The sequence below is a fragment of the Cygnus olor genome, chromosome 27, assembly GCF_009769625.2.
Source record: "Cygnus olor isolate bCygOlo1 chromosome 27, bCygOlo1.pri.v2, whole genome shotgun sequence".
NCBI lineage: Eukaryota > Metazoa > Chordata > Aves > Anseriformes > Anatidae > Cygnus > Cygnus olor.
Genome location: NC_049195.1, coordinates 3,772,338 through 3,795,125, shown reverse-complemented (window position 1 = coordinate 3,795,125; position 22,788 = coordinate 3,772,338). Strand labels below are relative to the sequence as shown.

At 70.1% G+C, this 22,788-nt stretch overlaps 3 protein-coding genes across 16 annotated transcripts; 2 read left to right on the top strand and 1 right to left on the bottom strand.

Moving 5' to 3' along the window:
* Positions 1 to 1,288: 1,288 nt before the first annotated feature.
* LOC121060596 (actin filament-associated protein 1-like 2) lies at positions 1,289 to 10,426 on the top strand. Of its 9 annotated transcripts, none has more exons than XM_040538520.1 (17): positions 1,289 to 1,434; positions 5,641 to 5,769; positions 5,851 to 5,925; positions 6,041 to 6,117; positions 6,355 to 6,445; positions 6,541 to 6,776; positions 6,868 to 7,047; positions 7,727 to 7,810; positions 7,975 to 8,056; positions 8,153 to 8,379; positions 8,461 to 8,591; positions 8,700 to 8,811; positions 8,923 to 9,016; positions 9,151 to 9,279; positions 9,369 to 9,529; positions 9,667 to 9,777; positions 9,893 to 10,424. In XM_040538520.1, exons 1-17 carry the CDS (start codon positions 1,419 to 1,421, stop codon positions 9,917 to 9,919), a joined length of 1,962 nt encoding a protein of 653 aa, XP_040394454.1. In that variant the 5' UTR covers positions 1,289 to 1,418; the 3' UTR covers positions 9,920 to 10,424. The 9 variants fall into 9 exon arrangements, with proteins under 9 accessions (XP_040394454.1, XP_040394455.1, XP_040394453.1 ...); XM_040538521.1 differs by having other exon boundaries at positions 8,002 to 8,056; positions 8,920 to 9,016; positions 9,893 to 10,423; XM_040538519.1 differs by having other exon boundaries at positions 8,920 to 9,016; positions 9,893 to 10,423.
* A 760-nt stretch (positions 10,427 to 11,186) lies between these two features.
* FHIP2B (FHF complex subunit HOOK interacting protein 2B) lies at positions 11,187 to 17,142 on the top strand. 6 transcript variants are annotated; one of them, XM_040538307.1, is made up of 18 exons: positions 11,187 to 11,331; positions 11,428 to 11,506; positions 12,169 to 12,338; positions 12,872 to 12,976; positions 13,288 to 13,410; positions 13,514 to 13,669; positions 13,761 to 13,957; positions 14,039 to 14,147; positions 14,222 to 14,298; positions 14,495 to 14,684; positions 14,785 to 14,954; positions 15,045 to 15,176; positions 15,270 to 15,348; positions 15,445 to 15,588; positions 16,043 to 16,183; positions 16,300 to 16,400; positions 16,505 to 16,648; positions 16,919 to 17,142. In XM_040538307.1, the coding sequence occupies exons 1-17, from the start codon at positions 11,287 to 11,289 to the stop codon at positions 16,608 to 16,610; spliced, it is 2,124 nt and encodes a 707-aa protein (XP_040394241.1). In that variant the 5' UTR covers positions 11,187 to 11,286; the 3' UTR covers positions 16,611 to 16,648; positions 16,919 to 17,142. The 6 variants fall into 6 exon arrangements, with proteins under 6 accessions (XP_040394241.1, XP_040394242.1, XP_040394243.1 ...); XM_040538308.1 differs by having other exon boundaries at positions 13,291 to 13,410; positions 16,505 to 17,142; XM_040538309.1 differs by having other exon boundaries at positions 16,064 to 16,183; positions 16,505 to 17,142.
* A 94-nt stretch (positions 17,143 to 17,236) lies between these two features.
* On the bottom strand, positions 17,237 to 20,166 carry NUDT18 (nudix hydrolase 18). The gene is given in 5 exon segments (XM_040538314.1): positions 17,237 to 17,946; positions 17,948 to 18,052; positions 18,054 to 18,202; positions 19,297 to 19,510; positions 19,595 to 20,166. Coding segments are annotated over 5 exon segments (963 nt in total). The 5' UTR covers positions 19,748 to 20,166; the 3' UTR covers positions 17,237 to 17,604.
* Positions 20,167 to 22,788: the final 2,622 nt, after the last annotated feature.

Genomic DNA, 22,788 nt, shown 5'->3' with positions numbered 1-22,788 from the left:
ATCCCCCCTTTTGCAGGAAAAGGGGGCTGGGGGCTCAGCCCTGACCCCCCCCCCACCTCCACCCAACCCTGGCGGCCCCCGCGGTGCCCGGCTTGCAGTGAGCTGATGGGGCTGGGGGCACGGTTCTGCGGGGGGGGGGGAAAGCTCGGGGGGGCCCCATCTCCTCTGGCGGGGGCAGCGCCCCCTCCCCTGGCTCTGCCTCCCCCCTCCATGGGCTCAGCGCCCCCCGCCCCCCCCCCCGTGCCCCCCATCCTCGCCCCCCCAGGGGTGGGGAGCGCCTGCAGGATGCGGCTCACTGCCAGACCCCGCGCTCGTGGTGGGGGTGTCCCCCCTCCCCAAGCTCATTTTAACCCCCCCCCCCCCCAGCTCATTTTAACCCCCCCCTTCTCACCCGGGTCCCCCCCCCCCCCCCCCCCATGCACCGTGACCACTCGGACACTGCCAAAACCTGCCCGGCACCCTGCGAGGCAGGGCTGGCACCCAGCTGGGGGGGGGGGGGGGGGGGGCATGGATGGGGGAAAAATTGGGGGGGGGGGGCGGGTCTGAAAAGATGGGCTGGCAGAGGGGGGGGGGGCTCAGCCGGGCTGGGGGGGGGCAGCTCCTGAGCTTGGGTTGTGTGTTTGTGAGTGCAGATGCCCTGCGGGGGGGGGGGTGCAACGGGGGACGAAATGGGGCGGTGCAATGGAGGGACGCAGTGGGGGGGGGGGGGGTGTGTGTGTGAAATGGGGGGGTTGCAGCAGGGCACTGGGGTGCTGCACCGGGCCACCCAGGCGGTGCTCTGGGATAAAGGCCAGCACCCCGGGGTGCTGCACCCCTCGGCACGGAGCACGCTGGGTGCTGAGCCCCGGGCAGGGCAGAGCCCCCCCCCCCCCCCCCCCCCCCCCGGCCCCCCCGGCCCCCCCCCCCCCCCACGCTCCCCCGTCCCCGTCTCCAGCCGCTAGCCCCCGTCGGGATGTAACGAATGTAAAATTTCGGGGGAAAATCGCGAAGCGCGCCGGCCCCCCGCCGCCTTTCACCGCCCCCCCCCCCGGCACACCCCCAACCGCAGCCAAATCCGGGCGTTTCTCCCGGGGGGGGGGGGGGGGGGGCGCCGCGAGTCACCTTCTCGGATTTCATTTTGGTGTCCCCCCCCCCCGTGCCGGTGCGAGGTTTGGCTTCCGATTAAAGGTGACCTGGCTTTACTCCGCCCGCATCCCCGCCGCTTTGCTTCCCGGCCCTGCAGGCGGCGGTGGTGCTCCGGGAGGCCGGGGGGGGGGGGGGCCCTTCCCCGCCTTCCCCCCCCCACCCCCCTCCCCCTCTCCGCCCTGCCCGGCTGCGCTGGGGGCCCCGGGGCGGGTGCGAGCCGAGCCCGGCCGAGCCGAGCCGAGCCGGGTCAGCGCTGCCCCGGCACCCGGCGCGATGTGAGCGCTGCGCGCACCATGGCGCGGCACAGAGGTACGGGGGGGGGGGGGGGGGTTGCAAATCCTTGGGGGTGCAAATCCTGGGGTGCAAATCTTGGGGGTGCAAATCTTGGGGGTGCAAATCCTGGGGTGCAAATCCTGGGGGTGCAAATCCTTGGGGGTGCAAATCCTGGGGTGCAAATCTTGGGGGGTGCAAATCCTGGTGGTGCAAATCTTGGGGGGTGCAAATCTTGGGGGTGCAAATCCTGGTGGTGCAAATCTTGGGGGGTGCAAATCTTGGGGGTGCAAATCCTGGGGTGCAAATCTTGGGGGGTGCAAATCTTGGGGGGTGCAAATCCTGGGGTGCAAATCTTGGGGGGTGCAAATCTTGGGGGGTGCAAATCCTGGGGTGCAAATCTTGGGGGTGCAAATCTTGGGGGGTGCAAATCCTGGGGTGCAAATCTTGGGGGGTGCAAATCTTGGGGGTGCAAATCCTGGTGGTGCAAATCTTGGGGGGTGCAAATCTTGGGGGTGCAAATCCTGGGGTGCAAATCTTGGGGGTGCAAATCTTGGGGGTGCAAATCTTGAGGGGTGCAAATCCTGGGGGTGCAAATCCTGGTGGTGCAAATCTTGGGGGGGGTGCAAATCCTGGGGTGCAAATCCTGGGGGGTGCAAATCTTGGGGGGGTGCAAATCTTGGGGGTGCAAATCCTGGTGGTGCAAATCTTGGGGGGTGCAAATCCTGGGGGGTGCAACCCGGGGGGGTGCAAAGCTGGGGATGTAAAAGTAGGGGGTGCGAACCAGGGGGGTTGCGAACCTTGGGGGTGCAACCCCGGGGAGAACAAGTCTGGAGGGTGCAAAACTACAGGGGGGTGGGGGGTACAACCTGGCGGGGGTGCGAACCGGGGGGGGGGGGGAGCGATCCTTGGGGGTGCAACCCAGGGGGGTGCAAAGCTGGGGGGTGCAAAAATAGGGGATGCGAACCCGGGGGGTTGTGCAAAACCGGGGGGTGCAAGCCGGGGGGGGTGCAAGCCTGGAGGGTGCAAAGCTGGGGGTGCAAAACTAGGGGGTGTGAACCTGGGGATGCAAAACCAGGGGGGTGCAAACCGGGGGTGTGTGATCCTTCGGGGTGCAACCCGGGGGGGGGGGGTGCAAGCCTGGAGGGTGCAAAGCTGGGGGTGCAAAACTAGGGGGTGTGAACCTGGGGATGCAAAACCAGGGGGGTGCAAACCGGGGGTGTGTGATCCTTCGGGGTGCAACGCGGGGGGGGGGGGGGTGCAAGCCTGGAGGGTGTAAGCCGGGGGGGTGCAAGCCAGGGGAGTGCAAACCTAGGGGTACAAAAATAGGGGGTGCGGACCTGGGGGTGCAAACCGGGGGTGTGTGATCCTTCGGGGTGCAACCGGGGGGGGGGGGGGGGGGTGCAAGCCTGGAGGGTGTAAGCCGGGGGGGTGCAACCCAGGGGAGTGCAAACCTGGGGGTACAAAAATAGGGGGTGCGGACCTGGGGTGCAAAACTGGGGGTGCAAATCTGGGGGTGCAAAACTGGGGGGGGTGCCAAGCTGGGGGTGTGAACCTGGGGTGCAAAACTGGGGGTGCGAAGCTGAGGGGGGGGGGGGTTGCAAAGCTGGGGGGGGGAGAGAGCTTGCAAAGGGGTAACGGAGAGGGCAGAGGCTGTGCATGAGCCTGCCCGGGGGTGGAGCAGGGTGCAGGGTGCCAAAAGGGTGCAGCAGGGCGTGGGGCTGCCCGCGGGCGTGGGGGTGTCCCCGGGTGTGGGCGGGGGGGGTCCCCGGGCGTGGGGGGTTCCCCGGGTGTGTGTGTGGGGGGGGGGGGGGAGAAGCAAGGGGATGGGCGCGCGCGAAGTGGTGTGCGAGAGGGCGCAGGGGGTGGGTGCGCAGGGAAAGGGGGGGGGCGTGGGGAAGGGGGGAAGTGCTGGGCACGGAGATGGTGCTTGGGGCCGTGGGATGGGTGCTGGGGAGGGAAGGGGCGAGGGGGTGTCTGCGGGGCAGCGATAGTCGGGGCGGGTGTATGGGGTGGGGAATTGGGGTGCCCCCCAGTTGGGGCGAGGAGCTGGGGTGCCCCCAAACGGGCCAGGCTGCGCCATGCTCCCACCGCAGGGTGGGCTTCTTTCCCCCCCCGCTGTGGGGGGCGCGGCGGCGGGGGGGGGGGGGGGGGGGGAGGAGGAGGAGGAACAACCCCCCCCACCCCACCCTGGAGCCGTGTCCCCGAGCCCCCCCGCGGCACGGGGTCACGCCGCGGCTGGGAGCAGCTCCAGGCTGAGGGCGGCCTCGCCTCCAGCCTCCTCTGAGTCATCCGTGCCGGAGCCGCCCGCAGCTCTCCACGCTCCCTGGGGTGCTCCGGGACTGCTGCTCCCCCCTCAACCCCCCCCCCCAGCATCACCCCAGGCCCCTCGTAGGGTGCGCGCCGGGGGTCCAGCCCCCATCCCCTGGGTGGCATCCCTTGGGTGACCCTTCCTCCTCCTCCTCCTCCTCCTCCTCCTCCTCCTCCTCCTCGGGGATGCCAGCGGGCGCAGGGCGCTGCGCTAGGAGACGGCTCTGCGTTTGGGGGGCGTTCTCCTCCCGCCCCGGAGGCCGAGGCAGCTGGTTTGCATCTCGGCTGCCTTCCCTCGGCCCCGGGAGCTGGAGTTTGGCACGGTGGCACCACCGAGGGCAGCCCCCGCCACCCCGTGCCCGCTGCGCACCGGCAGCGCCGGGCACGGCACCCTCGGAAACCCGGGGGGCACCGGGGCTGGCCGGGGGAGGGGGGGTGGGGGGGTGAGGGAGCAGAGGAAGGTCAGGGGGGTGGAGGACGAGGACGGAGGCCGGGGGAGCGAGTGGACGGAGATGTCATTGCCGAGGAATTCGGCCTGGGCGGAGGAGAGGAGAAAGGGAGGGAGAGGAAGAGCCAGGCACACCGGGCACGGGGCCCTTCCCCAGCCCCGCTGCGCTCCCCACCTCGCCCTCCGGCCAGCCCCTGCCCCGGCCTCCCCCGCTCCATCCCCCAGCACCCCGGGGAGCTCCGAGCTCCGTTCCCCCCCCCCCCCCCTTTTCCATCCCCAGTTTCCAGGGCAATCCAGATGTTTGGGCCCAGCTCCGGCGTTGCTCAGCCTCGCTGCCCTGCCAGATGTTTCCTCTCCCCCCGGGGCAGGGACGGCGTGCGTGCGCCCCGGTGTCCTGGGGACGCCGGGCTCCCCGGGCAGGGGGCGAGGCCAGGAGGGGGAGGACGGGGCTCCCCGTGCCCGTGCCTCCACGGGGGGCTTCTCCCACATCCCTCACAACACGCGTGGGACCGGCTGTCTCCTTCCCCTGCCTTCTCCGGGGGGGCTGCTGCTCTCCTTGGGGCTGCAGCGCATCCGTCCGGAGCCACGGGGATGGATGCAGGGCACGGGGGTGCCGGGGGGCACTGCGGGGGCACAAGGTCCCGGCCGGCTGCGGCCTCCTGGGGTTGTCCCAGCGCAGGAGGATGCGAGGGGGAGGCTCGGAGCTGAGCGGGGAGGCAGGAGGAGAGGCCGGGCAGGCCCCGCGCCAGGCTGCAGTGGGTTTCGACAGCGTCTCTGCGATGCTTTATCCCAGCTGGGAGCAGGGAGCGGAGCCCGGAGCGGCCGGAGGAGATGGCTGCAAACCACTTCCAGATGCACGGCGGGGAGGAGCTGGGGGGCGGCGGGGGGGGGGGGGGGGGGGGGCATCTGCAGCCAGAGGGCTTGGGGTGCGGGATGCCAGCCGGGATGCAGAGCTGACGGGGGGGCATCCTTTGGGGCTGGGGGTCCCTCTCCTTGCGCTCCAGCCGGGGCGAGGAGGCACAAAGCAGCCCCTTGTCCCGCGCCGTGCCACCGCCCCGGCACGGGCTGGGGGTCCCGGCACTGATCCCGCTGCTCCCTGCCCTCCCCGGCCCCGGAGGGCGCAGCGGGTGAGCGCTCGGCATTTTTGGCACGCCCCGAGCAGCCTTCAGCAGCCTCCTCCTCTTCCTCGGGGCAGCGCCTTGGGCTGGGGGGCACGGGGCAGCGCTGCTGGCACGGCCCCGGGCACAACCAGCCCCCGGCCGCTGCTCTCCCCTCGCCCGACCTGGAACAAACCCGCTCTGTGCGCGCACAGAGGGGCCTTCAGCTCCCGGCCCCCTCCCCGGCCTCCCCTGGGCCCATCAATAGGGGGATTGTGCCGAGCAGGGGCACAGCCGGTGGCACGGGGCACGTAACCACCACCGCTGCTGCCTCTGTCAACCGCGGGGGCCGCACGTCCCCGTCCCCATCCCCGTCCCCGTCCCCTGCAGATCTGGACAGGCTGCTCTCCGACCTGCGCTCCTTCCTGCTCATCCTGGACCGGGAGAGCCTCAGCGCCGCGGCCCAAGCCAAGAAGAAGTCGGTGGCCGAGCTCCTGTGCCGGCTGCAGAGCCCCCCGTGTGAGCGTTGGTGGGGGGGGGCGCGGGGGGCGCCGGGGCCGGGGAGGGGCGCGGGGCCGTGACTCGGCTCTCCCCCCGCAGCAGAGGATGCAGAGTACATGATCATGCGCTGCCTCTCGCCTTCCTCGGGGACCCCCCAGGGCCGGGACAACTCGGGTGAGTCCGACCCGCACCCTACGTCCCCCTGCGTCCTGCACGGCCCCGGCTGGGGGTCCCGGATCCTCGCCGCCCCCGTGTAATCCTGTCCCTCCCCCCCCCCACCCCCCCCCAGAAACAAGGAATCAGGATGCAAGGGGAGGGAGAGGATGCGAGTGCCGCCCGGGCAGCACCCAGAGCTCGCACGGTGGGGTACGGATGGGGAGCAAAGGGGGGGGGCGCGGGGGTCTCCAGGGGGGAGAGGGGGAGCTGGGGGTCGTCCCCGCGCTGCAACCTCGCTCGTACGGGGCTGGGGGGCAGCTCCGGGGAGGGCAGAGCACGAGCCCCCCGCCCATCTTTTGGGCACCCACCCATCTTTTGGGCGCCCACCCGTCCCGTGGGCACCCCGGGGCCAAGCAGCACCCTCGCAGCACCCTCCTTTTCCCCCAGAGCAAGGCACCGAGCGCCTCGCCATCCCCACCGGCCGACGACTCCTACGAAGACGCCGAACCCCTCGGCCCCGGCGGACGCGGCGGCTCCGGTGAGCACCCGACGCCCCCCGCCCACCCCTCCCCGTCCCCCCCCCCCCGCCCCATGCACCCAGCGCCCTGATGAGGCCCCCACCTGGGCTCGCAGGCGGCGCCGACACCGACAGCAGCCACTACGAGTCGTACGGGGAGGACGAGGAGGACGGCGTGCCGGACCGTGCCCAGGACCGTGCCCACTACCTGCGGTGGCCACCGGCCCCCGGCCCCCCCCGGGCCGAGCCCCCCGGCCGCCCCGAGGCTCAGCTCTGCGGCTTCCTCTGGAGGAAACGCTGGCTGGGGCGCTGGGCCAAGCAGCTCTTCATCGTCCGCGAGCACGCGCTGCTGGTGCGAGGCAGGACGGGGGGGGCACGGAGAGAGGGAGGGGGTCCCCGTGCCGTAGCCGACCCCTCCGTGCACCCCCCCCCCCCCCCCCCAGGGTTTCAGGCGTGCCGCCGACCCGCAGCCGGTGCTGGAGCTGGAGCTGCGGGGCTGCCGCGTCGCCTCCAAGGGCACGGGCAGCAAGAAGCTGCCGCACGCGCTGAAGGTGACGGGGCCGGCGGGCGAGGCGCTGGTCATCGGCTTCCCGAGCCGGCAGCAGGCGGAGGACTGGAGGAAGGTTTGGAGGTGTTGCAGCCTGGCAGAGCTCTGCGTGGGCAGGGTGCGGGGGGTGGGGGTGGAGAAACGGGGGCGCAGCCCTGCTGGGATGCTCACGGGGTGGGTGGGGGGCGTCGTGTCCGTTCCCAGTTCCTGTCCCATCTCCGGTTCCCATCCTATTCCCAGTTCCTGTCCCATCCCCAGTTCCCATCCCGTCCCGAGCTCCTGTCCCATTCCCAGCTCCTGTCCCATTCCCAGTTCCAGTCCCATCTCCAGCTCCCATCCCACCTCCAGTTCCCATCCCATTCACATCTCCCATCCCCAGCTCCCATCCCCATTTCCCATCCCATCCCCGTTTCCCATCGAATCCCCAGCTCCCATCCCATTCCCAGTTCCGGTCTCATTCCCAGCTCCCATCCCATCCCCAGTTCCCATCCCATCCCCAGCTCCCTTCCCATCCCCAGTTCCCATCCCTATCTCCCATCCCATCCCATTCCCATTCCCAGTTCTCATCCCATCCCCATTTCCTATCCCCAGCTCCCGACCCATCCCAATCCCATCCCCATTTCCCATCCCATCTCCAGCTCCCATCTCATCCCAGCTCCCATCCCCAGCTCCCTTCCCATCCCCGGTTCCCGTCCCATCCCCGTGTGCGGGTGCAGGAGCAGGGGGCTGCAGCGCCCTCCCTCTCCCCCCGGCAGGTGATCGAGGAGGTCAGCAGCAACTCCCCCAGCGGGCTGGCGGCCCACAGCCCCCCAGCGTCGCCCCCCAGCAGGCTCGGCAGGGTGAGCTGCTTGTTTTCCCCTGGGAAACAGCGGACACCCCAAAATCCCACCCCACCGTCCCCATCGGGACGTGCCGGGGATGGGGGGGGGCTGTGCTGTTTTAGGGTGGGGATGGGGGGGCTCCGACCCCATCGGGATGGGGCTCTCCGCGTCTCCATCCTCAGGCCGCCGCGCTCCGGCTCGGCTCAAAGGAGGAAGAGGAGCAGGAGGCGGCTGCCCGCAGCCCCGGAGAGGACCCTAAAGGAGGTGAGGCGGCACCGGGGGTGTCCCCACGCAGCGCCGCGGGGCCCGGGACCGTGCTGCTGACCTTACGGGGGGGGGGGGGGGGCGGGGATCCCGCAGGGTTCCTGGCGGTGCGGCTGCGCGGGCGCTGGCAGCGGCTGTGGTGCGCGGTGCGGCAGGGAGCCCTGCGCATGTTCCCCGAGCCCGGGGGTGCTCAGCGCCCCGTCTGCGCCCTGCTGCTGGACGGCTGCGAGGTCACCCCGGGGGCCACCGCCGCCGCCGCCGGCTCCCCCCAGCGCCTCCGCATCCGCATCGCTCAGCGGGGCCGGGAGCTCGCCCTGCTGCAGGTGAGCGGCCCCCCCTCGGCACCCTAGGGTGCCCGCAAAGGGGGGCCCCCCCCTGCCCACAGCCCCTCTGCCCCACGCCAGACCCGTTCGGAGGAGGAGAGGGAGGCTTGGCTGAAAACCCTGCGGGCCAGGGGAGGACGGGAGCCGGCCGCTGACAGCCCCCAGGCGGAGCCCCCCAGGCTGGGAGATGGCAGCAGCTCCCCTGCTGCGGGGTGAGGAGATGCTGAGATGCTGGACACGGGGCACGGCCGGCCCCAACCCTCCTGCTGCTGCGCCTGGGGGGGGTCGGGGGAATTAAGGTCCCCCTCTCCTGCTTGCAGTGGGCTGCTGCTGCGCCGCTTCCCGACCCCCAACGCCTACATGGACGACCCCTCCGGGCAGCCCCCGGCCCCCGAGCACGTCTACTCCAACACGGAGCGGCTGCACCGGCTGGTAACCTCTGCCTAGAGCCCTCGGACTCCTGATGTGGGGTCAGGATGAGGGGGACAGGCCCCCCGCTGGCCCCTTGCCCATGAATTTTTCTTCGGCTTCCTTCTGCAGCAGCAGAGCTTGGACCGAGCCGTGCAAGGGCAGCGCAAGAGACCCGTGTCCGCGCTGCCCGCCGGTGCCTGCAGCAGCACCGTGCCCTCGCAGGCAGGTGAGAAGGGTTCGGATGGGGGAAGCAGCAGGATTTGGCCCCGGCTGGCTTCAAATGCCCTCCGTGGTCCCTGGCCTTGGGGTGCTGGGACAGCTTGGTGCCGCGCCGTGCTTCCTCCATCCTTCCTCCCGCAGCGGCGGCGGCGGCTCGCCGGGGCAGGGCTGGCAGCCCGCAGCCCCGCCGCAGGGATTTCTCCCCGGCCCAGCGCACCCTGACGCTGCCCGAGAGGAAAGGGGCTCGGGATGGTTTGGATTTCCTCATCGGTAGGACCCCGGGGGGCTCTGCTCGGGCGCCCGGCCCCAAGTGGGGCCGCGGGGTGCCCGTGCCCGGCAGCGCCCCGCTGTCCCCGCAGGGAAGAGAGCCTTCCCCAAGCTGGAGGAGAAGGTGGGGCAGCTGGAGAGGGCTTGCCGCGGGAAGAGCAGGCTGAAGGCCGGCTCCGAGATGAACCTGCTGGCCATCGGCAAGTCCCTGAAGGGCCACATCGCCGCCACCGCCAGCTCGGCTGCCTCCGAGGTGGGGGGACCGCGGGGGGGACGGCCGGGCCACGGCGGCGGTCTCTGGGGAGGGCAGGGGCTCCGTGCACTGCTCGGCGGGGGATTTGGGGAGCAGCCACTGCCTTTTCACCTCTCCCAGCTCGGTTTTCCCAGCAGGGCTCCTTCCTCTCCCCGCTCTTGAGGCGCACGGCGTCCGCCAGGAGCGCCCTGAAGCGCTCGCCCTCCACGGGCGTCGTGGAGAAGGGAAAGGTGCTGCAGCAGAGAAGGGTACGGGGCGGGCAGAGTTAAGGTGATGAGGGCACAAAGACAGCACTGGGACCTTCGGGGGTGCCCAGCAGCCTTGGGGCTGACCCCCCCCCCCCCCCGTTTCGGGACCTCGCAGGAGTGGGAGATGAAGTCTGCGAAGTGACCGGCACCGGGGCAGCCCCCGCCACGCCGACCTCGCTGCGGGGCCGGGCACCTCCCAGCACAACGTCGTGCTGCACGTGGATCGTGCAGGACCAGCCAGTTCTTTAGCCACCAGTATCGACGCCACACGTACACCTACCCATTTTTGATATATTTTATATAGATTTATGTATACGCACAAACATAAATTCTCCGTCTGTGGGGTTGCAGTTTCTCCGGTGCCGGTGCGTTCAGGGCGCAGATTTCCCAGTTGCAGCCTCTGCTGTGGGCCTGGTCCAAACGGGGCCCCCCCCCAATTCCCTCCCAGGGACCCCCTCTCGCATGGGTGGGCACGGATGCACCCCAGGACTGAGCAACGGGGGGGCCACGGAGCACGGGGGGGGGCTGCTCGGGGGTCCTCGCCCCTCGCCCCGCAGCGGGGCCGGAGGAGCCCAGGGCTCCACTCAGTGGCTGCAGCTGCGCCAGGCTGCTTGGAGGCAGCTGTGTTTGTCGTGGCTTGTTTTTAATCACAGAAACATATTTTTTTATTATTTATTTTTTTAAAAAAAAAAGGATTAAATAATCATAAAACTTGGCTTCTCCCGGACCGTGTCACGGGAAGAGGTGAGCCGGGCTGTGCCAGGGGGCTGGCCTGCTGCTGCTCTCCCTGCAAAAATGAGTGTGTCGCAGCAGGGCTGGGTGCCACCTCTGTGGGGTGTGCACGGGGGGGCTGTCCCCTTGTGTATACGGGTGTGCAGGGGGGGCTCTCTCCATCCTGATGTGAACGGGGGGGCTGTCCCCATCCTGGCGTGCACGGGGGGGGCTGTCCCCAAGCGTATATGGGTGTGCACAGGGGGCTGTCCCCATCTGGGTGTGCACAGGGGGCTGTCCCCATCCTGGTGCGCGTGGGGGGGGCTGTCCCCATGTGTATATGGGTGTCTGGGGGGACTGTCCCCATCCTGGTGCGCGTGGGGGGGGCTGTCCCCATGTGTATATGGGTGTCTGGGGGGACTGTCCCCATCTTGGTGTGCACAGGGGAGCTGTCCCCTTGTGCATGTGGGTGTGCACAGGGGGCTGGCCCCATCCTGGTGCGCACAGAGGGGGCTACCCCAGGGCTCCATCCCCACCCCCACCCTGCTCCGCTTTAGTGCCGGACACCTTCCCACCCCCCCCCAACCCCAACGACCCCTCCAGCCCCCAACTCGACCCCGTTCCCCGGCCCCCCCCCCCCCCCCACGCCCCCCGGTCCCAGCCGGGGGAGGCGCCGCGCCCGCACCGCCCTCCCCGCACGGCGCCGGGCGGAGCCAGCGCGCAACGGGGCCGCACCGGGGCGCACCGGATCCGGTGCCGGGAGCGGTTGTAGGGCCGGTTATAGGGCCGGGCACAGCCATGCTGAGCCGCCTAGGAGCTCTCCTGCAGCAGGCGGTGGAAACGGTGAGCGGCGCCGGGGCGGCGGGGCCGGGGCGTGCAGCGGGGCCGGGGGGGGGCGGGGGGTCCGTGCGCCCCTGACCGCGGCCCCGGTGTGCGCAGCGGGAGCCCAGCGTGGACCTGCTGGAGGCGTTCGTCGAGCACTGGAAGGGCATCACCGGCTACTACCTGGAGGCTACGGGTGAGTGGGGGCTTCAGGGGGGGGTCGCCGTGCCCTAAACTGGGGTCCCTGTGCCAAAAGCTGGGGTCCTCCTGCCCTAAACTGGGGTCCGGGTGCCCAAAGTTGGGGTCCCCGTGCCCTAAGCCGGGTCTTCCACGCCCCAAGGTAGGGTCCCGTGGTGTGGGAGCAGGGTTCCCACGCCCTGGGAGAGGGTCCCCCAAGCCCCAAATCAGGGTCAGAAGACCTGGAAGTGAGGTCCCCGTGCCCAGGGAGGGGTCGCCGTGCGGTAACGGGGCACGGTGCCGACCCCGGTGCACCGTGGCTGGCCTGGGTGGCAGGGCTCCGCCTGGGACACCCTCTCCCGGATCCCAGGGAGGCCGTGTCCTCCTCGGTCCCCGCGAGCACTAAAGCAGAGCCTTGAGCATTTCGGCCCCAGCAGGAGCCTGCCCCTTCCCCACCGGCACCGTGCCGGAGGCTCCCCGGGGCTGCCCATGACACCGGGAGGACGGCGGCAGCTCGCTAGGCCCCGAGCGGAGGCAGCAGCCTCGGGTGCTGCTGGGACTGCCGCCTCCTCACATTGCCATCTAGCGTCGCTCCCGCTCTGGAGGAGAGAATTCAAGGCCGGGAGGGCACCCCAAAAAAAAGGGGCGTCCCCCACCCCGACGCCCGCGCTGTGCCCGCAGACGAGAGCACCCCCGCCAAGCGGACCGACATCCCGTGGCGCCTCAAGCAGATGCTGGACATCCTGGTGTACGAGGAGAAGCAGCGGCCGGCGGGGGAGGCCGGGCCGTGCCTCGAGTACCTGCTGCAGCACAAGGTCCTGGAGACCCTCAGCACGCTGGGCAAGGCGGAGGTAGGCGGCTGGGGGGCCACCCATGGGTGCCACGAGGCGGTGGCGCACGGCACGGCATTTCCACGAGCCTCTTTGAGATGCCTCTTTAAGTAGTTATTGCCTAAATGGAGCAGCTCTGCTGTTAATTTACTGCCAATAATGATGAGGCTTCCTATGAATAGGTTTTTATTGAGATTTGGGCAAATTGTGGTGTGTTGTGTGCTGCAGGGGGGGTGTGCTGGCCCTTCTGCGGCCGGGCGGGTCGGCGTGGCTGGGTGCTGGGCTTTGACTCCCCGTTGTAAGCCGTGGGGACGTGGAAACAATCCTGCTGGCTTCTTTTTTTTTTTTTTTTCTTTTTTTTTGCGTGAGAGGCAATCAAAATTTGTGATCTCTAAAGGGAGAGGAACCCGGGTGGGGGTCCCGGGGGCGTTGCATCGTTTTGGGGGAGCAGTAAACCCGCACCGAGGGGGGTTTGTGGAGCCCGGCGGGTGCTTTGGGGCACCCAAAGGAGCGGGTAAGGACGGTGGCTGACCTCCCTCCTCTCCCCGTGCCAGTACCCCCCCGGGATGAGGCAGCAGGTCCTCCTCTTCTTCAGCCGGGTGCTGGGCCAGGTGCAGCACCCTCTCCTGCACTACCTCAACGTGCACAGGCCGGTGCAGGTGAGCGCCGCGCGGGGCGGGTAGGGGGCTGCTCCGAGCCCCCTGGGGCTGGGAAACGCCGTGTTCACCCCCAAAAATGCATGCGCAGGGGCTCGGCAGTGCCGCCGGTGCTGCTGCGTGCCGGGACCGGCCCCGGCGCTGTTGCAGACACTGAGTCACCCTAAAATGCTGATCCCCACCCGGGGCCGATCCTGCCAGCGCGAGGGGGTGGCGGTGCCGGATGGGTCCCTGCCAAACGGTGCTGGGAAGGGCACGGGGCTGCGCCGGGCAGGACGGCCGAGCAGCTCAGCACCCGCTCCCTGCCTCCCCAGAAGCTGCTGCAGCTCAGCGGGCACCCCCTGGGCTCGGGCACGGAGAAGGAGGAGGCGCAGTTCGCGGCCGTGCTCTGCGCCAAGATCCAGCAGGATCCCACCCTGCTGGCCTACATCCTGGAGGTGCGCAGCCCTGGCTCCCCGCGGGGTCGGCTCTAAGATGAGCGTCGGTGCTTCGGGAGGAAGGTCGTGGCTGCGATCCTCCTCCGCTCCTCTTCCTCTCCAGGGTAGGAGCATCCTGAGCGGGAGGAAGGCTCGGGAGCCGCCCGGCAGCCCCGAAGGAGAGGGTGCAGAGCATCCCCTGGGCGCTGCCACCGGCTGCCCCCCGGCACGGAGGGACAGCAACCTCGTCACCTCCTTGGTGGGGCTGTGCAAGAGCCAGGTAGGGGGCGAGGGCTGGCAAGGGGGGGCTGATAGGGGCAGCCGGGCATGTGATACCACCTCTCTCCTCTTCCTCCTCCTCCTCCTCGCAGAAGAGCAGGGTCGCGCTGAAGGCTCGGGAAAACTTGCTCCTGCTCGCGGGGCTCGCCCACGAGGCGGCCGCAGCCTGCCTGGTGCGGAGCAGCGCCCTGCGCCAGCTGCTGACCGAGCACCTCTGCGACCTCCACGGCGCCGTCCCACCCTGCACGGACCCCGCCGACGTCCTCGCCATGGGGAGGGCCAGCTGGAGGTACGGCACGCGCCGGGCAAGGGTGGCCACCGCTTGCCCACGGGGGTTTTGCCCCGTTCCTGCAGCCTCCGCGCCCCGCAGGTCGCAGGGGGATGCCGGCGGTGACGGGGACTTCCCGGGGAAGGAGAGCCTGGTGGCTTTTTTCTGCTGGCTGGATTACCTGGACGAGCTCGTGGCCGGCGCCCACCCGGTACGGAGCACCCAAACGGACCCGCCGAGCACGGGGTGCCCGCGCCGGGGCTCAGGCTCTGCCCTCTCCCGCAGCTCGTGGCGGCTGCCGTCACCGAGGCCGTGGAGGAAAAATTCTTCCAGGGCGTCCTGCAGCCGCAGCTGCTGCAGATGTGAGTACCCGAGCCTGCAGCGAGGGGCGAAATCAGCCCGGGAGGGGGCAGTTTATAGGGAAAACAAAAAAAAAAAAAAAAAAAACCCTTTGGGGCCACGGTGATGGGGCTCCCCCTGCCCACGCCCCCCTTTTCCCCCCCCCCCACTGTGGGACGTCGCGGACCCCTCTCGCAGCATCCCACGCTGTCCCACCAGGTCGGAGCTCGCCGTCCTCAGCGCCACGGCCGTGCTGACGGGCACGGTGCGGCAGCTCCGCGCGCCCCCCCTGCTGCACCGCCTCGTGCTCTTCCTGCTGGGCCCCGAGCGGCGCCCCGAGACCCCCGGGGACCCCCCCCACCCTCTTCGCGCCCACCTCATCGACCGCTGCGACCACCTCTCCGACGAGGTCAGCCCCGTCCTGGGGAGGGTGAAGGGGGGGGGGGGGGGGGCGGGTTTGGGGGTGGGGGGCACGCTGCTCACCCCCGCCCCCCCCGGCCGTGCCGCAGATCAGCCTGGCCAGCCTGCGGCTCTTCGAGGAGCTCCTGCGGGCGCCCCACGAGCATGTGGTGCTGAGCCTGGTGCTGAGGAACCTGGAGGCGCGGGGCTACCTCCAGCACGGCCCCCCCGTACCCGACGAGCGCGGACCCCCCGAGCCGGACCCCGATGAGGACGGGCTGTGAGCGGGGCCGGGGCAAGGTGAGGGGGGCTGGCGGTGATGTCCCCCTCCCCCCCCCCCGCTGACACCCCCCCCGTGGTGGCCCCATAGGGACCTGGAGGAGGATGAGGAGGATCCTTACTTCACCGACGGCTTCCCCGAGAACGGCTTCGGGATGGCGAAAAAGCCCCCGGGGGGATCGTCCCCCCCGGGGAAGGGGCACGTGAGCGAGGTGGTCAGCAGGTAGGGCGCTGCGGAGGCCTCCCCAAAAAGGGGGGGGGGGGGCCGCGTCCCCGCGCCGCCCCCTCCTCCCCTGCCCGCTCCCCTTTCTTCCAGCTTCCTCTGCCTGGTCCCCGAGGAGGCGAAGACCTCCTCAGGCGGCTACGACACCTACGTGCACGATGCTCTGGGCATGGTGAGGGGTTTTTTTGGGGGGGTCTCGGGGCCAGGGGGTGCTCGCCCCCCCACCCCCCCCTTTCTGCTCTCACCCCGCTCCCTCCCCGTCCGCCAGGTCCAGGCGAGCCGCAGCAAGGCGGCCTCGTGGGGGTGGCCCACGGCCCCCCGGCCCCTCGATGCCTGCCCCCCCGAGGGGCAGTTTTACGAGGGGCACTTCCTCAAGGTGCTGTTTGACCGCCTGGCGCGGATCCTGGACCAGGTACGGGACCCGGGGGGCTCCCCGGGGGGGGGGGGGGCGGCGGCAGCACCCCCCGGTGCCGCACCGGCTCCGCAGGACCAATATTCCTCTGAGCCCCCCCCCCCCGACCCCATAAATCCCCGCCCGGGGAACCTCTCGAAGCTCTCCCCACCCCGCAGCAGCCCCACGTGTCCCCTCGGCACGGTGCTGGGGGGCTTTTCCGCACCGGGGCGGGGGGGCTCCCCGGGTGGGCAGCCAGCCTTTGTCTCGCCCAGGGTGCGCGGTGTCAGCCCTGCACCCCCCCGAGCCTGGCAGGGACCCAGCACCCCGAAACCCCATATCAAGCAGCCGAGAGCATCTCCCCCGTTTGCAGCTCCCGTTTATAGGGCCGGGGGCTCGCACCCCCTGGGGAATGCTAAGGGGGGGGGGGGCCCAGCCACGTGCCGGCACCCGCTGAGCATCCCCCGCGCCCCAGCCCTACAGCCTGAACCTGCAGGTGACCTCGGTGCTGTCCCTCCTGGCCGCTTTCCCCCATCCCCACCTCCACGAGTACCTCCTGGACCCCTACCTCAGCCTGGCGCCCGGCTGCCGCTCGCTTTTCTCCGTCCTCGTCAGGGTAACGGCACCCCCTGGGTGGTTTTTTTATTTTTATTTTTTATTTTTTTTTGGGGGGGGGGGGGGGGGACACGACACCGAGGAAACGGGGTCCTGACTCTTCCTCCCCGCGCCCAGGTGATCGGGGACCTGATGCAGAGGATCCAGCGCGTGCCCCACTTCAGGGCCAAGCTGCTCCTGGTGCGCCAGCAGCTGCTGGGGCTGGTACCCGGCGAGCAGTAAGTGCTGGGGGGGTTGGGATTTTTTTTGGGGGGGGGGGGGGAATGAAGAAATGGACCCCAGGGGGGCGCGCACCCCACGGGGCTCCCGGCGCTCCCCGCAGGATGGAGCACGCGACGCTCTTCAAGGGGGTGGTGGTGCTGGAGGAGTTCTGCAAGGAGCTGGCTGCCATCGCCTTGGTCAAGGGCCCCCCCGAGGGCCCCCCCTGAGCCGCTGCGCCCCGGACCCCGCCGGGAGCCCCCTTCCCTCGGCCGGGCTGCGGGGGCTGCTGGGGACAGATGGAGAGGGGTCCCCGACCCCGGCACGGCCCCGCTCGGAGCGGCACGACCCCAAAACGGGGACAGCGGCGGCACCCCGGCCCCGTGGTGTGGGAGAGGATTCGTGGAGCCCTTTGGAAACGGAGGTGCGCTGAGCCCCGGGCAGGATGCAGCCCTTCGGAGCACGGCGTGCGCCCTGCTGCTCGTCCTCGTCCTCGTCGGGTTCCTGCTCCCCGCGTTGGAGCTGCCCAGGAGCCCCTGCAGCCCTCGGTGGGTTTTTCTTGGGAAGAACTGGATGCACGAGCACAGCTCCCCGAGGGGCGGCCGGCTAACGAGGCGGGTGCTGGCCCCAGGGCTAATTACAGCCCCTCGTTTGCATTAGGGGCAGGGTGTGCGTGGGGGCGCTGGGTTTGTGCGCGCCAAGCTGAGCGCAGCCGGCACCGCGTCTCCGAGCCGCGGGACGCAATAAAGCCCTGAGCTGGGAGCTCTGGTCCTGTCTGTACCCCCCCCCGCTCCCACCGGGGGGGCACCCAGATCCCACCCAGGACCCCCCCACTCCCAGCAAGGAGCCAGGTGGGTGCGAGGAAGCAGCGGCCGCTTTATTTCCACTCGGGCTGGCTCTCTGCCCCACGAGGGGGGGACACGGGGCCGTATCCTGCCCCAAAGCACCCCCCGGCCCCGTGCATCGCAGCGTGGGGCTCTCTCCTTTGCCCCCCCCCCCCCCCCCCCCGCAGTTCCAGCTCCGCTTCCGCCACCGCAAACACCGTCCTCATTTTGGGGCTGGCAGCCGGAGGGCAAACGCGCTCCATCCCCGGCACCTCGCTGCTGCCGCCCTGCTTTGCGGAAAGCAAATCTGCGTGAGCAGCGGGGAGCGGGTCCCGCACCCCTCCACCCCCCCCAAAACTCGCTGCGACCAGCACCCCTGGGTGCTGGGGCTCACCCGCCGCTAGCTGCGGATGGGCACCGTGCCCGCCGTGCGGAGCCGCTGCAGGATGCGGCCCTTCAAGCCCTCCTCCTCCACTCGCCACCAGCGGAAAGCGGGGTCGCACAATTCGGGGGGGCCGTCCCCGGGGCCGCGGGGCGGGACGCTCAGCAGAACATTCAAGCAAACCCCGTCAGCCCCCCCGGGACCCCCGGCCCGGTGCTGCAGCCCCAGCAGCCCCATGGGCCCGACGGGGGGGTCCGGGGGCAGGCAGCCCCCCAGCAGCCGCAGCACGGGCAGCCGAAGCCCCCGGCGGATTTGGGCAGGATGGGTGCCGCACGCCACCACGGGCAGCCGGGGGGGGCCCGGCCGTGCTCAGCAGCACCCAAAGGTGCCCGGTGCCGCTGGCGAAGGTCACCAGGAGCCTCAAGCAGAGGTGGGCGCAGGGCAGCTCCTGCGGCAGCGTGGGGGGGGTGCGGGGGGCTGCGGCGGTAGCGGGCGGCCAGGTCCAGCAGGGGCAGGATGTCGGGGGCGCGCAGGGGCAGGGAGGACAGCGCCCCGTCCCACCACCTGGCCTGCAGGGACTCGGCGTCCGCATCCTCCAGGGTCTTCAGGGTCCCTCCTGCGGGGGGAGAGACAGCGGTGCCCCGGCACGGGGGTGGGGTGGGGGGGCTCCGGTGACCCGGCATGGGGAGGTTGGGGGGAGGGGGTCCCCCGGTGCGCCACCGTGCGTGGAGCCACCCAGGGACACTGGTGTCCCAGCACGGGGACGGCCAGGGATGCCAGTCCCTGCTTTTTTGGGGTGCACTGGGGCACCAACCCCAAGCCATGGGGCTGAGGTTCCCATCATGGGGCTTCTGGGGGGGGGGTGTGCCAGGACCTGGTGATGGCCGGGCATCAATAATGCCCTAATACCCCGTACCCCCTAACACCCCCATCATGGGGTTTTTAGGGGATGCCAGAAGCTGGTGATGGTGCTGGTGGCACTGATGTCCTGGCACAGGACTGGCTGGGGACCCTAATACCCCAACGTGGGGCTTCTTGGGGATCCTAATATCCCATCGTAGGGATTCTTGGGGACCCTGTTACCCCATCATGGGGCTGGTAGGGGACCCTGATGCCCCGTCACGGGGCTTGTAGGGAACCCTAATGCCCCACCACGGGGCTTCTTTGGGACCCTAATACCCCATCATGGGGCTTCTTGGGGACCCCGATACCCCATAGCGGGGCTTCTTTTGGACCCTAATACCCCATCATGGGGCTTCTTGGGGACCCCGATACCCCATAGCGGGGCTTCTTTGGGACCCTAATACCCCATCATGGGGCTTCTTGGGGACCCCGATACCCCATAGCGGGGCTTCTTTGGGACCCTAATACCCCATAGCGGGGCTTCTTTGGGACCCTAATACCCCATCATGGGGCTTCTTGGGGACCCCGATACCCCATAGCGGGGCTTCTTTGGGACCCTAATACCCCATCATGGGGCTTCTTGGGGACCCCGATACCCCATCCTGGGGCTTTTTGGGGATGCCAGGACCTGGTGACGTGACAACAGGGGACCCCCCAACACCCGGGCGGGGGGCCGGCAGGGGACACCGCCACCCACCGTGGGGGCTGCGCCACGCGAGCCGCCCCCTCCCCGATCCCCACCCCCCACCCCCCACCCCCCCTTTTCTTTTTTTTTTTTTTCTTCCCCGCGCCCTCCCCGTCACGCACCGGTGGGGCGGGCGAGGAAGACGAAGCGGAGCCAGGCGGGCCCCCTCTCCTCCAGCGCCAGCAGGGTGAGGGGCTCGCACTCCAGCCCCGTCTCCTCCATCACCTCGCGGCGCAGCGCCGCCACCACGCTCTCGCCGGGCTCCATGCGCCCCGCGGGCAGGTACCACGTCCCGCGGCACCCCGCTTTCGCCTCCTGCACCAGCAGCACCCCGTCCTGCGGGGCAAAAGGTGGTGGTGGGGGGGGCTTTACGGGGCGTACAGGATCGGGGGCGGTCATTTTTTGGGGGTGCTGCCTCACCTCGTCGTTGAAGAGCACGGCCAGGACCACGTAGCAGGCGCTGCTCCCCAGCCGGACGGGGCCGCCGGGTTGCGGGGTGCCGTCGTAGGCGCCCCCGACATCCCAGCCTCGGCCGCTGAGCACCGCGTCCAGCTCCTCCGTCGCGTCCCCCATGGCAGCCGCTCAAGGGGCTGCGGGGTTTTGGGGTGGCGGGGGCACCCGGCAGGCGTGCAGCCGAGCCCGGGGGGGGGACGGGCACCCCCAGTGCCGCGTCTCGGTGGGCTGCAGGGTGTGGGACAGGTGCTCAGCCTGCGGGGCGCACGGGGAGAAGGGGGGGCTGTAGGGGAAGGGTTTGCTGGACTGGGGGGCGTGCAGGGGGGTGTAATAGGGGAAGGGCTTGCCGGGCTGCAGGGCGGCCGGGGGGGCGTAATATGGGAAGGGTTCGGGGGCTTTTGGGGGACACGGCGGGGTGCGATAGGGGAAGGGGCTGCTGGACTGCGGGACGCCCGGCGGGGCGCAGCAGGGGAAGGGCTGGCTCGACTGCAGGGCGTGGGGGGGGAAATAAAAAGGGAAGGGGTCGCTGGGCTTGGGGGCGGCCGGGGGGGTGCGGTAAGGGAAGGGCTTGCTGGACTGGGGGAGGCAGGGGGGGGCGCAGTAGGGGAAGGGCCGGCCGGATTGCGGGGCGCAGGGGGGGCTGCAGGGGAAGAGCTCGCTGGATTTGGGGATGCGCGGGGGGGGGCGGTAGGGGAAGGGCTGGCTGGACTGCAGGACGCGGGGGAAGCGGAGCAGGGCGAGGGGCTTGCCGGACTGCAGGGGGTAGGGGGGAAAGGGTCTGCTCGACTGGGGGACGCTGGGGGGAACGGGTCTGCTGGACTGGGGGATGGCGGGGGGGGAAAGGGGTCTGCTGGACTGGGGGAGGTAGAAAAAGGGCTCGCTCAGCGGGGGGGAGCTGGGGGGGCTGTAGGATGGGGAAAAATCGCCAGGCTGCGGGGGCCAGGGCGTGCTGGACTGCAGGGGGCTATAGGGGAAGGGGTGGTCGGGGTGCGGGGCGCATGGGGGAAAGGGATCGGGGGACGGCGGGGGGCAGGGGGGCGAGCTGGGCTGCAGGGCGCACGGGGGGCTGCTGGGCTGCAGGGTGCCCGGGGGGGGGGGGGGGGGGGGAGATGGGGGGGCAGAAGGGGGCACGGCAGCGGGGGGGGTCGCTGGGGGTCGCGGGGGGGGGCGAGGGGATGGCAGGGCGCAGTTGGGGGTGGGTTACGGGGTCCGCAGGGAGCAACGGGGAAGGGTCGAAGGGATTGCGGGGTGCAATTAGGGGTGGGTTATGGGGACCCCAGGGTGCAATGGGGAGGGGTCGAGGGGATTGCGGGGTGCAGTGGGGAAGGGTCGAGGGGATCGCAGGGTGCAATGGGGAGGGGTCGAGGGGATTGCAGGGGGCAGTTGGGGGTGGGTTATGGGAACCGCAGGGCGCAATGGGGGTGGTCTGAGGGGATCGCAGGGTGCAACGGGGGGGGCGTCAAAGGGATTGCGGGGTGCAATGGGGAAGGGTCGAGGGGATCGCGGGGTGCAATGGGGAAGGGTCGAGGGGATTGCGGGGTGCAATGGGGAAGGGTCGAGGGGATCGCAGGGTGCAATGGGGAAGGGTCGAGGGGATTGCGGGGTGCAATGGGGAGGGGTCGAGGGGATCGCGGGGTGCAATGGGGAGGGGTCGAGGGGATCGCAGGGGGCAGTTAGGGCTGGGTTATGGGAACCGCAGGGCGCAATGGGGGTGGTCTGAGGAGGTTTCGGGGTGCAACAGGAAAGGGTGGAGGGGAGCCCCAGGCTGCAACGGGGAGGGCTTGAGGGGAACCCCGGGGTGCGACGGGGAAGGGTCGAGGGGCTCGCAGGGTGCAACGGGGAAGGACCGAGGGGCTCGCAGGGTGCGGCCAGGGATGGCTCATGGGGGCGGCGGGGCGCGGCGGGGCAGCGGCCGGGGTCCGGCAGGCGCAGCACGAGAGGGGCCGGGGCACGGCGGGGGGGGGGGGGGGGGGGGGGGGGGGGGCAGCAGGGGCAGGGCGCGGGGTGCAAGGAGCGGGGTGCGGCCCCCCCCCCCCCCGCCCGCCCCCGCAGCCCCCCGCGCATGCGCCAGACTCACCGCGTCCCGGCGCTCCTTCGCGCCGCCCCCGCCCCCCCCCCCCGCTCGCCGCCTATTGGCCGGGGTGCCCGGCAGGGTCGCCTCGCATTGGCTGACCCCGTCGTCACTCTCCGTAAGGCTGAGGGGCGGGGCTTGGCCTTAAAGGGGGAGGGGAGCGGGGTGCAGGGGGTGCGGGTTGCGCGGCGTTGATTGCGCGGGGCCGATTGCACGGGGCTAATCGCACGGGGACCGTTGCGCGGGGACCGTTGCACGGCGCTAACCACGTGGTGCTAATTGCACGGTGCTAATCGCACGGTGCCCATTGCAGTGACCCATTGCGTGGTGACCGTTGCACGGTGCTCATTGCAGAGGGCTAATTTCACAGTGCTAATTGCACGGTGCTAATTGCGCGGTGACCACTGCATGGTGACCGTTGCAGCGACCATTGCACAGCGCTCGTTGCACTGTGCTAATTGCACGGTGCTAATCGCATGGTGCTAATCGCATGGTGCTAATTGCACGGTGCTAATTGCACGGTGCCCCTTGCACGGTGCCTGTCGCCTGGTTCCAGTTGCACAGTGCCCATTGCACAGCTGTAAATGCACGGCATCTAGTGCACGGTGCTCACTGCACGCTTTTAATTGCACGGTGCATTATGTGCGGCCTGCTCGCTCTGATGCAGTGCACGGTGCACGGTGCGTGGTGGCCTACACTGCACGGTGCACGGTGCGTGGTTGTGTACACTGCACGGTGCATGGAGCAGCATACAGCACACGGTGCACGGTGTGGGTGGCACGCAGTGCACAATCCGTGGGGTGCTGTGCACGCTCCAGCCCCCCCTTTTCCCCATTAATGTTTGCTAGGCGATGCTCCTGGGTGTCCCGGTGCAGAGCAGGGCCGTTCCCCTGCACCCAGACGCTCCGAGCACGCAGCTCTGCGCTGCCCGGGAGCTGCAGCAGCGCCAAAAAGGGAGAAAAATCCCGGAGGCAGGCAGCTGGAGGAGTTGCAGACACCGGTGCGGGCAGGGACAGGGCTGCTCTCTGCCCTCCTGACGCCCTCTGGGCTGGCTTCTCTCCCTGGAGGGTGCTCAGCTCCACTTGCTGGG